This window comes from Chrysochloris asiatica, unplaced genomic scaffold, assembly GCF_000296735.1.
Source record: "Chrysochloris asiatica unplaced genomic scaffold, ChrAsi1.0 scaffold00008, whole genome shotgun sequence".
Taxonomy (NCBI): Eukaryota; Metazoa; Chordata; class Mammalia; order Afrosoricida; family Chrysochloridae; genus Chrysochloris; species Chrysochloris asiatica.
The window spans coordinates 12,047,949-12,063,573 of NW_006408526.1; the positions used below are offsets into that span (position 1 = coordinate 12,047,949).

Here is a 15,625-nt window from a genome sequence, read left to right on the forward strand (position 1 = left end):
CTCTTGCCACAGACTACCTATGTCTCTACTCCTATTCTCCAAACAACCAAAAACTATTCAACTAAATGCAGTAGCAGTTTCACACAAAACTATACAACTGCTGTCGTTTCTCAGGGAGGAAGACAATAATGAAGGCGAAACTACAAGCAATAGCAAAAATTCTTGCAGCTAGAAGAGCTCTTTATATCCCATGCCCTCTTCGTAAACCTTGAAATAGGATGCTCTAAAAATGTATCCTCATATCCTCTAAACTGATCTCGCTGGTCTGATGACACAAAATCACACAGCTGGAGTGGAATCACATAGCTAGATGGAAAAAGGTGCAAGAATGAGGAGGAGAAAGACATGAGTCTGTGATGCTGATATCAATCTGCCCATGGGAGAAAGGAGATGAAGTCTTCTACACAAGGACTGTCAGAGGAGAATAAAACCACGTGCCTTCAAGTCAATTCCAACTCATGGTGACCCACTGAGTGCCAGTGTAGAACTGTCCTCCATAGAGTTTTCAATGGCTGACTTTTTAGAGGTACATCTCCAGGCACCTTCTTTTTCTTCCAATGTACCTCTGGGTGGAGTCAAACGTCTAACCTTTTGCTTAGCAGTCATGTACACGAACCATTTGAATTACACAGGGACTACCAGAAGAAAAGACATGTCACTGAAAGATCTACGAGGAACCAATCACACATAGAAACAACAGTAGCAGCAACAAACCCAAGTCCTGCCTCACTGAATAACTGTAGGAAATGGATGAAGTAGAAGGTTGTAGCTTAGACACAAGCTTTCCCTCATATAATGAAGCCCTCAGAAATCACCCAGTTTTTTCATTTCAAACAGTAAGATGCATTTATGAAACTATGCAAGCAACATTATACAGCTTTCCAAACAGTAATTGAGTACTAAATAATAGAATAGTTTTGTTCAAAAGCAATATTTATTTTTCATGATAAGAGGCATATAACATTTGCTATAGAAAATGCTATGGGAGAAAAAAGCAGCATGTCACCAATATGACAAAAACTTATGAAAATGTTTTACCCTATGAACACATACTGAAAGAAAGGCATTATCTCAGGTGAGTGAACCATGCAGAAATGTGGATTTATTAGGGTTTGTTTTGAAATGTAATTTGTATGGCGAGTTTTTTAGTCCTTTGGTAGCAATGAAACAGATTTATTGGCTACATGTTGGAAGTGCAATGTAGAACAGATAACCAAGGGAGAAGTTTTAACAAAACATTCAAGAAAGAGTAAGGAAACTGAGGGAATATGCATGAGTACATCTTAGATAATAAATAAAAGTATAGGTAGGACTGAAAGCCATCTTTGTTATCGCAGCCTGGAAGGCTTACTGAAAATTGGGTCAAACACTCTAATTTTTCATAGTTAGAGTTATGATGTGAACTGTACAAGCTAAAATGATGTAAGTCATGTTTTGATTGTGGTACAGGAAATCGATGCTTTCATGGGACACTTGTAAGTGGCTGTGAAGGTGAAGAGTGGTTTCTGAGGATTAGAATGTCTACCTGGGCTAGTTCTCATTTTACAGTTTCTGACTAGCTCTGAGATTTTGGAGAGTATTTGGTTTTATCATTCACTACCTGAGGTGAAAACAATGGGTACTTATGGGGAAATTTTTGAAGGCACATCTTCAAGAAACATTGGCCTTTCCTCTCAAAGAACTGAGAAGAAATAGGTTACCAAGAATAAATGAGAACTGAATCTAGAGTGCACCAGGTTTAGAAATCCAACTATACTTAGTCACTCCATCTGGCAGTGAAACTTAACCAGTTCCTGTTACATACCCCTCACCCAAACTGGTTGTTTTCAATAGGGTCAGAATTCCACAGAAGAAACTGTCTTTTTTTTCCTCTCAAGGGAGGAAGCCAAATATAATTCTCTTTTAGGAGTCCCAGGCAATCATGATTTCAGTGTTGATCTTTAAGGACCTTGCTTTGGAGAATGTTGAATCATTTCCTATGCCTAGATTTAGTCTTTTTTTAAAAAAATAGACATTTCTGAGCCATGGAGGAAAAATTTCCTTAAGTACCGATAATAACCTCCACTAAAACAGTTTTCTCATGGTAGAGCAAGGCTGAAGCTGTGTTCCCTCAATTTACACTGTGACTTCTAGAACAAGATCCACAAAGAACCAGGGACTCCAGATCTGATATAGTTTGGTTTAGAAAAAGGAATTCAGAATGGCAAATGAATATATGATTAGGAATTTATATCACTAAAATTTAGTTGTTTTATTACTCTACAAAGACTTTTAAGCTATAAATAACCCCTGGTAGCATGTCAAGCATAAAATGTCATTGTATAGCCATGTTCATATATTGAAGAGGCAGGAACACAAAAGCAAGCTACCACAAAGGAATTAGCACAATTTGGAGACTATGAACACATGATTAAATATGGGACCTATGAAATATTCCATCTGATTTCCAGTTACGCTACTGTTTCATTGCTTACTTTTTCGACTTTCAATTACCCAAATCTTCCAATAAGCACTATTTGGGAAGGCTCATGCAGAATCTCCATGATATTCTTGAAAGACTTTGTTTATGTAGAGGCATTTTGTAAAACAAAAACAATAGAAAACTCTGGTACAGCTAATAAATTGCCCCTTGTAGGATTATAATACAACTTCCAAGCAAGTTTTCTTTCTTTTTTTTTTTTTGAGACATATGTTAAATAAATTAGCATGCCTCAGCAAAATGAATACAAGAAGACAATGACTTAATTTCTAAAGCACCTATAGTATCATATGATTTGGAGACAAGTAATTATTGGATACATGTGTAGTGCATCTCATGGGGAAAATGGTTTGGTATTTGACTTTTTTCTAGATTTTTCCTCTTTTGTGATCAGTTAAGATGTACACATAAGAGCCCATTTTTTGTTTGTAATGTGCACAGAACTTTCTTTAAAAGAGCAAGAACCAAAGTTGCATAGTCACTCAAAATTAAAATATAAACAAATGAAATTCATGTTCAGAATTTTTAAAGAAATATTTCTCACACATTCTTTATTTTGTCAAAGTATTTTATTAAGGATCTATGGAATCATATAAAGGCTCTGGTTTACCTAGTTATATATACTGGATAAACCATTTGATTTCTCTATTTACACATACAAGAGGTCTTTTTATTTCAGTTTCCCACAAACTTTTTGAAAGCCCCCTCATATATATGAATACTTTATATATATATATAATATTATATATATTTATATGAGTATATCCTCAGACAGTATTGGTAAAATACAATCCTATATTCTTGAATATGGAAGTTGATAACTGAAGATACACCCTTTCTACTTTACATGACACTAACAAAGCTAGATCGAAACTCAGCAACCACTTGCTGAGTTGCAGGATAGTAGTAAGTTCGGTTGCTGGTGGGAAAGGATTAATTTCGATATATACTCATTTATTTATCGAGGTGGTCTTGAGCCGCAGACACAATCACACTTCTCATGGTGATCCAACTGGATGTCAATGAGAGCCATGCTCTTAGTTCTGCTATTCTTCTTCAAAGAGGCTGGCTCAAGCTTTAATACCTAGGACAAGAAACATATTTCTTGTTAGAAAGGTCTTAGAATTTAACTCAACCCAATGCCAATCACTTATTCCCTTTAAAACAACTGGTTCTTTGCCCTTTTGAGAATCTGACAAAAGCCATGAGCTCTCTGCCTGTTACCATGCATACATTTTAAAAGCAATGTTGATTTCTTAAAGCCGAGGTGTCCACTGATCCCAAGAGTAATGTCACATGCCTCAAGAATTTTGTTCTCTAATACTCTTGAACCTGATGACTCTTGAAAGTGCCTACTATTTCCTTTATATAAGTTGTCCTGATGACATGATGTTTTTAGGATAATCACTGGAATGCTAACCACAAGTTTCCAAGCTATTCCTTGGAAACCCAGATGGGGTCATTATAAGGGTCATTATAACAACAACAACACTGATAAGTGCAAACAGCTATGTGCTTTGCTGCTAATTGAAGGTTGGTGGTTTGAACCCACCCAGCTGCTCTGCAGGAGAAAGGCCTGATGATCAGCTTTCATAAAGATCACAGCCAAGAAAACTTCATGGGGCAGTTTTTATGTTCTCACATGGTGTAACCATGAGTTGCAATTGACATGGCAGCACATGACAATGCCATTTCCTTTTATGTCTCATGTGAGCTGGATTGGAGCCTGATATTCTTTGCTTGGAATACTTTGGTCCTAGATGAGTTAGATACAGAGAAACCTTGCTTTAGCGTCTGCATAACTTTGCACGTTGCTGTTGTTAGGTGCTGAGGAACTGGTCTGACTCATAGCATTCCTATGTCTAACAGAATGAAACACTGCCCAGTTCTGTGCCTCCTCACACTCTGTCTTGTAAGAAATGCAGCCAGAATGTTCTTTAGAAGTAAGGATGGTGAGGCTTCATCTTACTAATACGGATATGTTATCAGGAGGGACTGTTCACTGGAGAAGGACATCATGCCTGGTTCAGTAGAAAAAAGGAAAAAAAAGAGGAAGACCCTCACCGATATAGACTGAAACACTGGCTGCAACAATGGGTTCAAACACAGGAAGCTTTGCAAGGCAACTCCCCAAATTCTTTACTCTAGATTGGATTCTCAGCAATTTGTTCATCTTCAGCTGTTTAAAAGCTATCATCATGTCAAAATATCTACTAGGAAAAATACCCCTTAAGTTCTCAGCATTTATCTATCATAGTCTATAGACCACTGTACTTGAGCATTTAAACATCCTGATCAATGGGAGTTCCAGTGCAGCCGAGAATGAATCACTGTATTTGTTCAATGTTCAATCAAGCTAGAAAGCCTGGCCTCTGCTTTCACAAAGGTCTACTGTAGAGCATGTAGTCTCATTTGCAGCAGAACTTCAAAAGAATAGCAGTGAACAGAGTACAAAATCAGTGGGGGAAAATGAACACCCTATGACAGATCATGAAACAGAATGACTCAAAAATATTTGATATTATTAAAATGTCAGTTTTATAGCTAATTCTACTATTTTCCAAAAATTCATATTATTAAAATGTCAGTTTTATAGCTAATTCTACTATTTTCCAAAAATTCATATTATTAAAATATCAGTTTTATAGCTAATTCTACTATTTTCCAAAAATTCATATTATTAAAATGTCAGTTTTATAGCTAATTCTACTATTTTCCAAAAATTCAATTCCACTTAGAATCTGAACAACACATTTCAAATGATTTTCTATACATTCTCCCTATCAATTGTATTATAAGCACTTCATGGGCAAGGATAGTTAAGGTAACCACTTAGTGGTATTAACTGGTCTTCCTTGTCGGTGCATAGATATTATCCTATCACAGATAACATTGTACTTCAAGACAGATCTTGATATATTCTTTTTGATGATGAATGTGACACCATTCCTCTGTAATTTGTTATTTTCCTAATAGTAAATCATGCAATTGTTAGATTAAAAATGGCCAATATCAATACATTTCAGCTCACTAATGCCCAGGACATCAATGTTTATGTGTTCCATTTCATTTTTGACAATTCCCAATTTTCCTAGATTCATACTTTGTACATTCCATGTTCTGATTATTAATGGATGTTTACAGCTGTTGCTCTTCATTTTGAGTTGTGCCTCATCATCAGATGAAGGTCTCCAATGCTTTATTCATATCATCATGGTCAACCCTGCTTTGAGGAGGCACCTCTTCTCCAGTGGTATTTTGAGTGCCTTCCATCCTGAGGGGCTCATCTTCCAGCATTATGTCTGACAATATTCTGGTGCTCTTTATCATGTTTCAATATTCAATATTCTGGTGCTGATAGTGGTGCAATGGTATTCATAAGAGTTTCAATGATTAAATATTCAGAAGTAGTCTGTCTCTCCTTCTGATCCTGTTGTTATTTAAAATACTCCTGGCATAACTTCCAGAATCACAGCAACAGGCAAGCCACCATAGTACAACCAACTGACAGATGAATGATGAAGGGTTCAAGTAGACAGAGGTAAATATTGTTAACTGATGGTACATGGGAGGGATTGCAATTATTGGGAAAAAAAAATCAAAGCATGTGTTTTGCTGAATGTAAAACTGATGGTCTGTTCTGTAAACCTTCACTCAATTCACAATAAAAAAAAAAAAAAACATGATGAGAGAGGTATTTTTCTAGTCCTTCCTGTGTTATTAGCTGTTTTCTTCCCTAGTCCCTCTAAGTCTGGAAGCTCAGCTAAAATCTATTCAGCATCTAGTAACATGCAAGTCTCCACTGACAAATGGGTGGTAGCTGTACATGAGATACTTTGTCAAGGAATTAGACTCGTGTCTCCCACATGTTGTTTTTGTTAGGTGCCATGAGTCAGTTCCAACTCATAGTGACCCTATGCACAACAGACCTAAACACTGCCCAGTCTTTCTGGTCCTACAGTATCCACACAATGTTTATGTTTGAGCCCATTGTTGCAGCCATTGTGCCAATCCAACTTACTGGGGGTCTTCCTCCTTTTTTCTGACCCTCCACTTTATTAACCATGATGTCCGGGGATTGTTCCTTCCTAATATGTTCTAAGAACGAAAGATGAAGTGCCACCATTCTCGACTCTAAAGAGCATTCTGGCTATACTTCTTCCAAGACAGATTTGCTTCTTCTTCTGGCACTCCATAGTACTTTCAATATTCATTGCCAACACCACAATTCAACTGCATCATTTCTTCTACAGGCTTCCTTATTCACTGTCCAACTTTCACATGCATATAAGATGCTTGAAAATACTACGGTTTGGGTCAGAGGCACCTTAGTCCCCAAATTGACATATTTGCTTAGAGGGTGAGAACTGAATAATTAATGCTCTTAATCCTTCCTTTACCAATGGGGAAAGAGAGAAATTAGGTTACTTACAGAAGTCAGAATTTGATTATACTTGGCTGGTTCAAGTTCGTCCCAAGAATCTTTTGTTTACATATCTCAGCAGCATGTTGGGGATTTTATATGTGCTGAAGAAATGAATCTGGGTATACATGGTAGGAGATGCTACAAATGCATAGGTGAACAAATAGAAATGACTCCTCTCCTATCATTATTAATGTCCCTCCTTTGTCCTGCTCCAACACAGGGAGCAAAAGATAACAAAGAAGGAATTAAACAGGTCCAGGTTTTACCCTTTCACAATTCTGAAATAAAAATTCAATTATTAAGAGCAGAATTCCAATGGCATTTGTCTTCTCTGGTCCTGCGGAACCACCATCACTGTGAATCCTTCCTTTATAGATAAGGAAAGAGAGAGGTTAAGTTCTTTCCTGCTGCCTCTATGGAGAATAAAAGATACTTGCATCTTCAAGAAAAAAAATAAGTAGCCGATTAAATGGATAAAGGGTGTGCTACATTTTTTTAGTATAAAATAGCTCTGCCTGTAACATACAAAAACCCTGCTGTATCAACTTTGATCGGAGTATCTTATAAGGTATTGGGGGAGGCTGGACCCTACATCTTTGTCATGATGTTCTCAAGTATGAATTACTAGTTATTGTCTCAGAGAATCAGCATATTAGTCAGCCTGGGGGGTTGGGAGTGCAGGGAAAGGAAATGACTTCTAAGAAGCCGAGCACATGATAAATATTTTCTGAAGAAGACCATTATCAAAGCCTAATAATTTGCCATGACTGGCACCTGTACAATCAGCACTCTGTTGATTTGCTTTCTCATTTGATGGCAAACAAAACTGTGTGCTTTGGGATGAAAGCAAAAATCCAGGCAGTTTTTCTAACTGGTCTCCTGATTGTTCAGGGATTTTTCTTGTGCCGTATATTAAACAACTTGAGCACAGTATATATGTGTTTTGCTGATAAGAAGAGCAAAAACGAATTGCCAGACACTTTCCCAGACAAGACAGGAAAGCTCTATTTGAACAAAGTGGAAATTGGACTGCTTTACTGATGGTTCGCAGCATTGATGTTCAAAGCTTTCAGACCATGTAATAGTCTTAGGTTCAGGTACACAGAACTGAAAGGAGGAAGAAAGCAAGGCTGATTTGCGGGAGGATAGAAAGTTAAAATAAACATGAAAAGCCTTTATCTGAGAAAGCAAACTTACTGGTTAAGGTTTATCTAGTCACCTGTAAAGGGAAGGAAACACTGAATTAATTACAGCAGTTGAGGGATACTTATTCATAAGTACCATCACAAAGTGCTTTCCTATTTTTGGAGCTATGATTCACAGCTGCAAGTACCCACACTGAACTAATTCACTGAGGGGCAGCCAGCAATTTCTTATCGCCCATGGGTGAAAATGGAAACCCGAGTCTTCACCATTTCCTGGAAAACCACATGAAGCCAGAAAAAGTTGACTTCTTCTACATGGAGAATCACTGAGCCAATTGGTAGCCTTCATACCTCTATACAAAATCAAAGATGCTCAGCTTTGCAAATTACTCAACCATGAAAAAAAAAAAATTAACTACAGTAATTTGCCTTGTTGCCAACAAACCACTGAATGAATCATTGCCATAAAGCTATTACACTAATAAAACAATACCAGCAAAAAACTATCTGCTGAGTCGGGCTCTTGTTTATTGGGACTATGAAAAAAGGTTGTTAGGGACTTGTAACAGTTTGCCAATTAATGGATGACATAGGAATGCAAGTACATATCGCAGGATAAACGCATTGTATAAACTTGAATCATTAAGAGTTTATTTAGCATTTTACCCAACTTCTAAAGCAGGCTGTCTGCAAGATACATACAGCTTGTTATCTTTTTTTTAAAAAAGCTTCCTATTTTTGTTTCCATTTTTACTTCTTTCTCATGTTTACAGACTTTGTAAAAAATCGAATCAAGATTTTTAAGGGATAGTAGTGAATACATCTGAAACCTATGTGACTATAAACTAAAATAGTTTGAGAAGGGATACTATTATTTTTCACATGGGTAATTGCTCAGCCTTCAGGCATTGTTGCAGCAAAGGCTGTGGGTGTTAATGGAAGGACAGAAATCAAGTTATAAGACACAGTACTCAGTAAGAAAGACAAATGACAAACAGTCAGCAGTGTTAGGCTGAGAACTAACTTTGCAGGAAACCAAAGACTGAGTTTATAGTGAGTGTTTATAAAATCCTCATGAACTTTGAAAATGCACCCTTGATACCTGCATCATTCATTTCTAGTAAAAGTCTTCTATTATCACTCTGAGATTACTATGGGGTGCATTTAGTTGCAGTCTTACTTCTACAAAACGAAGTAGTAAAATAAATTTGATAATTCTCTTTTGAAAATCAGCAATACCTGTTTAGTCAATCCACTGTACAAAACATAGTGGAAGCCTAGCTGGGCATCAACTTTACAAACACAGTGTTAGCACTGGGTATCAGTCATGATGCAGGAATTCCTGAGTGGTCACTAATGATAAGCTCTCAGTTACTAACTGAAAGGTTGGAGCTTTGAATCCACCCAGAGGCACTGAGGAAGAATGGCCTGGCAATCTCTGTGCTAAAAGCCAGTCACAGAAAACCCTATGGAGCACACCTCTACTCTGACTCACATGGGGTCAACATGAGCTGAAATCAATTTGATGGCAACTGGCTGGTTAATCATTCATGATGTAGATGGTTTATCTCTGTCATAGGAGTATCGTGGCCCAAACAGGTTTTCTAAACCTTGGCTGGATGGTCTGATGTGTGCAGCTAGATCTCATAGAGAAAGGATGGGTACATTTTACACATGTAACTGAAGAGTCCATTCACTTAGTTAGTGTACCATCTGGGCTATGGAGAAGTCAGAAATGAGAAAGCCAGATCATACTCTAAAATATTTCCATCCACATCTGTCTAGTGCTTTGCAGCCCTGAGAGACCATCATTCACCAGTATTGCCATGAAGTAAGAAACAGAGGTGTTACTATTCCATTATAAAGATGGGTAAATTAACTATTTTATAATATTCCTGGTATGGATAAGCACCAGACTATTATGCACAAGATTGGTGGTTCCAACTCACAAGCTGCTCCTGGGAAACCCTATGTAGGGTCACTGTGAGTCAGAACTGACTTGACAGCTCTGTAACAACAATAACATAGACATTAACAATTCTAGATTGTATTTTTATTCTCCTACATTTACCTAGTGCTTTCAACCACTAATTTGTTTTTTAAATTGTTATATAATTTTACTAAGATAGTATTTTGTTGGAGGTAGAGGATCGAGGGTAACAGTTTAAAGATATCAAGTAATTTCAGGTCTGCCTAGAAAGTCAAAATTATAGGATATTATGGGAATTAAATAAGGACACCTTAAACTCTAAGGTGTGGCATTGTAGAATAAGCACTGGATGACAGGTCAATCTGAACTGCAAGGTTGGTGATTCAAATCCACCAGCCACCCTTCTGAAACCCTATACAGGGTCACTATGAGTTGAAACCACTCAACAGCACTAAATAACAAGCTTCTCTAGAGGGTTTTACGTATTGGATCTTTGGCTGCCTCTTAAGGTGGCATAAGCTAGAACAGGAAGCCATATCTGCTTTCTTCTAGTCTAACTATTTCCACTCTATCACCCTCTGTCTAAGTAGGAAAAACAGGAATGGTCTGAAAGAGACTGGAACTCAAAAATGTCATTCAAAGAGAGAAGAAGAAGACGAAGCAAGGTGTCTCTCTGTAAACCCTAGAAAAAGAAAAGAAAAATGGACTTTTTATGGTTAATTATAATCATGACTTAAGAACTCACTGCCTTTTTGTTAGAAACTAGAAACTTGAAAATTACTGTCCTTTGTGTTGTCTCAATTTGCAGTTTTAGCTTGGTTTATTTCAATGGCAGTTGCTTACAATATGTAAAAGCAAAATGTCTTATTATTTTATCTGGAGTCCAAACTCAATATATATATTTTTTATCTCCAAACCTTTGGACTATAGTAAGAAAATTTAAAATGTAAAATTCTCTATTAAAACAGAAAGAATCCTGTTTTTCTGAGCTCTTCGATTTTCAGTTTTCCTGGAGACAGGAATGATTCTAGATGCCGTTAGACTTGCTAACCAATATGGCAATCACTATCCAAGTGTGGTTATACCCATTTACATTAATAATAAAAGATTCTGTTTCTCACCCCATTTGGACTACAACCATTTCAAGTGCTCAGTACCACAAGTGGCTACCATATTGGACCACACAGGTATGAAGCATCCTCGTCACTGCATAAAGCACTATTTGAGAGTGTTGGTAGTTGTTCAATATCTTGGCAAAATCCAAATCACTCCAATATGACAGGTGGGATTGAGAAAATTAATTCCATTTTTCCCTTTCTGCTGCTTCCTAAGTCATTTGCTGTTGACTAGGTGGATATAGCCAGGGGGTCAAATGATGAAAAAAAAAAAACAGTATGCAATATTTAAAAGGTCACTGTATTTCTTGGGAACATTCTGTTCCTTCATTACACATTATCAAGGGGAGATGAGAACTGAAATAATAGTCTGCTCTACTTGTCAGCACAATATATGTTTTCTGAAAGCTTCTGTTTTTAAAACTCACTACCAAAAGTATCCACTATATCTTATTTATTCCAAAAGGCACAGAATTATTGTTAAGAAAATAGAAAAACAAAATCAAAACAAAACCCAATTCACAATGAAAAGTTCTAAAAACAAACAACTCTAACATAGTGCTAGAAAACTATGTTACAAGACATTAAAAAGATGGAAATGCCTTATCAAACAGTAAAGAATGCTCAAACTCCTACAGTAGAAGCAGCATGGCTTCTGAAAAGAGCAATACTAGTTTCGTTGGTGGTGGTGATGTGCCGTGGAGTCAGTTCCGACTCATAGCAACCCTCTACAGGGTTTCCGAGGCTGTAAATCTATACAGGAGCAGAAAGCCTCATCTTTCTCCTGTGGAACAGCTGGTAGTTTCGAACTTCTGACCTTACAGTTCGCAGCCTGATTTGTAACCACTATGCTACCAGAGCTATCCTGGACTTTACTCATTAAATGTTGAGCATTCAAATATTGAGCCTGATTAGTGTGACAAGTTCTAGTTACTCCCTTAAGGGTGTTCATCTCACATAGAAACTCATTTCACATCTCATCAGTTACAACGATGAGCTGGCGAAACTGGTTTCTCCTTTCTCAGGGGTAAGAATACAGATACAGAACTAATATAATAAAAGATAAGTTTTCCCTAAAGAGCCTGAGCTCAAGCCAGCCCCATTTCTGAAAAATGGAACAGGTTTTCTGCTATTTCCCATAGGGCACTCAATATAGTGAGAGCCATGACACCTTTCCAGAGTGTTTTAGAAGTCCAGGGGAAATATGATAGGAGTGTTTGTTCCAGGTATGTAGTCACTGACTGAGTGATTGATGCTGTTTTGTCCCTTTGTCCAGCACTTGGCAGAGTGATTTTGTATAGAGCTCTGCAGAGCCCTAGAAGTAAAAATATTATGACACGTGTCTTAAAGTGATGCTTTAAAGAAGTTTGAAAAGATGCCAAGATTTCAGACCTGTCCATGTTACAGAATAAAGAGATGCAGGGTTTTTCATACTTGATATTAATTGTAAACAGAAATTTATAGGTAGCAGTCATTATGTACTCAGACAAGAAAGGAACAGGGAGAAAAGAGAGTGGTTGGGTCCTTTAAAGTTAACTGCTGGGGAGAAAAAAGGTCCTTCTGGGTTTGTGGTGAACTTCCTTGCTACCACAATAAGCAGTTAAACAAATCAAGCTAATATAAAGCACTCTACAAATACAACAAAGGCCTGCACTTAAATATTCTTCCTCATTGTTTACTAAAGAGAGATCTTGTCACTTAGATTTTCCTTAGATCCTTTGAACTGCAACCTGATTATTGCATTCTGCATTTATCCTGAGAGTACCTCTAAACATTAGTAAATGCAAGTTTTTAGAAACAAAAGATAACGTCCCAACTAGAGTTCTTCAGGTTATACAAATATATAACACAATAAACACAGACAAGAGCATTCTCTAGTGATGAAAACATACTTCTTTTTAAACTATGGGGTGAAGTAAAAATAAAATATATGTTCTATGTAGGCCTAAAATAGCATGCCCCATCCTAACATAAGGATGGTCACTGTGGCCTACAACTTCTTCCATTTTTCAAACTGAAAATACCAGTTATAACATAGTTATTTTTCACTTAGGCCAGAAGCTACTTCTTAACTTACTATGGTTTTTAAGATAAAAAGAAAATCCACTTTCACAAAACTGGAGATTATATTTAGGGAGATTAGAGATTTTATTTAGGAGTACTATCTTTTCCTACCACTAGTCGTCTGTTAGTTTGTCAGACTTGTGTGTTGCTATGATTCTGGAAGCTATGCTACTGGTATTCCAAATACCAGTAATAAGGTGGACAGGTATCAGAGGAGCATCTTGGTATAAAAAAAGAGTCCGGTAACCTACTTCCAAAAATTGGCCAATGTAAATAAACCCTGTGGGTCACAATGGTGCAATCCCATTGTATATGGGATCACCATGAGTGGTGGCAAACTGGACATCAACTAACAATAATGTCTTCCTTTGTTTTGGTGGACTCTGAGAGAAAGCAACTGAAACAAGGATGCCCATTTATTTCCTATCTCTGTTTATATTTTCAAACACATTTCCATATTATGCTTCATAGCTTACACAAGAGTTATTTGGTATAACTTCTTAGTCTCATTTCACATATCTGAAAACGGAGACTCTAAATATCAGTGGCTTGCATATTCTTCCAAAAGCAATAAATGATAGCACGCTAGTCAGTGTCCTGGTGTGGTGCTGTGGGTAATGCGCCAGACTGCAAAGCCATTTGAACTGCAAGGTCGGTGGTTCAAGCTCACCAGCGTCTCCTTGGAAACCCTATACTTGGTCACTATGGGTCGGAACTGACTCGACAGCACTTAACAACAACAAGAAGTCAGTGTCAGACCTTCTAACGTCTCTTGTTTACTCTTTATTTTCATTCAGTAAAGCACTAGATATTTAAAAAGGGAAGTCCTGGTGTGGCTCTGTGGGCTAATAAGATAGATGGATTGCGAAGTCGGTCTGAAAAACAAGGTCTGTGGTTCAAGCTCACCAGCTGCTCCTCGGAAACATTATACAGGGTTGCTATGATTGGAACTGACTCGACGGCACTTAACTACAGCAACATTTAAAAACGAAAAAAAAAAAAACAAAAAAACATAGCACTAATGCAAGGAGCCCTGGTGGCACTCTGGTTAAGTTCTTGTTGCCAACCAAAAGGTCAGCAGTTTGAACCCAGAGGCTGCTACCGGGACAAAAGATAAGGCTTTGTGCCCCAGCAAAGATTTATAGCCTTGGAAACCCTATACAGTTGCTGGGGGCTGGAACCAATTCAAGTGACAGCTGATAAAAATATCTTCTTACTGTGCTTAAATTTTTAATGCCTGAATTTAATTGAAGTTTGACCCCTAGCATTTTCTTAAAGCAACCTAGATTTCACTAATATATTCTATAAATAAATAACATCCTGTTTCAAGAAAGGTACCCAATAAACTTAGAAATTAGTGGATCACACATAATCATCTGTATGATCCACTTAACTTTCAAGTCTATATTCCTGCCAGGCTGTTGTTAAATCACATAGTTCATTGTGAAAATTAACAAAAGGAGTCCTTTCGGCAGGATAAACTTAAGACACTAGGTTTTAGGAGCCTAGGGCAGGTAGAAATTCAGCTTCAAATCATCTTCCTAGCTGGAAACACTTGCATTGTCCCTGCTGTACCCTGTAGAGGACTGATGTAGCCAGAAAGGGCTAAATGCAACGTGGCAACAAAGACATTTTGGAAGGACATACCTCGTAATACTTTTTCACAGTTTTCCCTGCAGTGCACCTACAGGACTTCCAGTGGACAGTTCCACAGCCACAATTGCCTCCACAGCGCTGCACAAGGAGGCAACGTGGAAAAACGACCAAGTTGGTCAGCTTCAGCTCTCTCCTTATATTGACCGAGTAGTTCCGGGGAGTGCAACTGTACCTCTTGGCATCGTCATTCATCCTGTCCAGGTTAACTGTAAGGAAACACACATAATGGGAAGACACATGCTTTAGGGAACGTAGTGAAAAGGTTCTGTGAAGACAATCTTAACCTAGAGAATCATCTGTCCTTTTTCATTTCTAAATTATTTCTAAATCAATCCTTGATTCTGAGTCATACATTTTTTTTTTTAAGTTTTTATTGTGAATTGAGTGAAAGTTTACATGGGAGCACATCGGTTTTACACTCATCGATTCATTGTAATGATTACAATCCCCTCCATGCACTGCATGATCATTCAGCAGTATTTGCCTTTATTTCCTTTTTTTTTAATGAACACAAAAACACTCAGGAATATATATTCTTTTAAACAACCAAAGAGCACATTCTGCAAGCCTGCCTCCTGGCCGCCAGCACACAGCCCTTCTCTTTCCATGAATCTAGAGTCATTTTAAAAAACACAATTTGAGTTATACAGGGACACATTAGGGATAACTAATCTATTTACCTGGTAATGAAACTGTACACGTAAACATGGGGGAGAAAAGCTCTAGCTTAAGTTTAACTCAAAGGTCAATCAAAGTGTTAAAGAAAAGGGCATTTGTTGTTGCTGTTGTGAGTATAATTCATTATTTGTG

At 37.4% G+C, this 15,625-nt stretch overlaps 1 protein-coding gene across 2 annotated transcripts in view; it reads right to left on the reverse strand.

The window, feature by feature from the left end:
• Positions 1–3,437: 3,437 nt before the first annotated feature.
• Positions 3,438–15,625, reverse strand: part of PDGFD (platelet derived growth factor D) — a 308,762-nt gene continuing 296,574 nt past the window's right edge. For both annotated transcript variants that reach the window (XM_006833783.1, XM_006833782.1), the window contains exons 6-7: positions 14,807–15,021; positions 3,438–3,563 (exon numbers count right to left, since the gene is read on the reverse strand). In XM_006833783.1, the coding sequence (XP_006833846.1) occupies positions 3,438–3,563; positions 14,807–15,021 (341 nt within the window). The remainder of the gene's footprint in view (positions 3,564–14,806; positions 15,022–15,625) is intronic.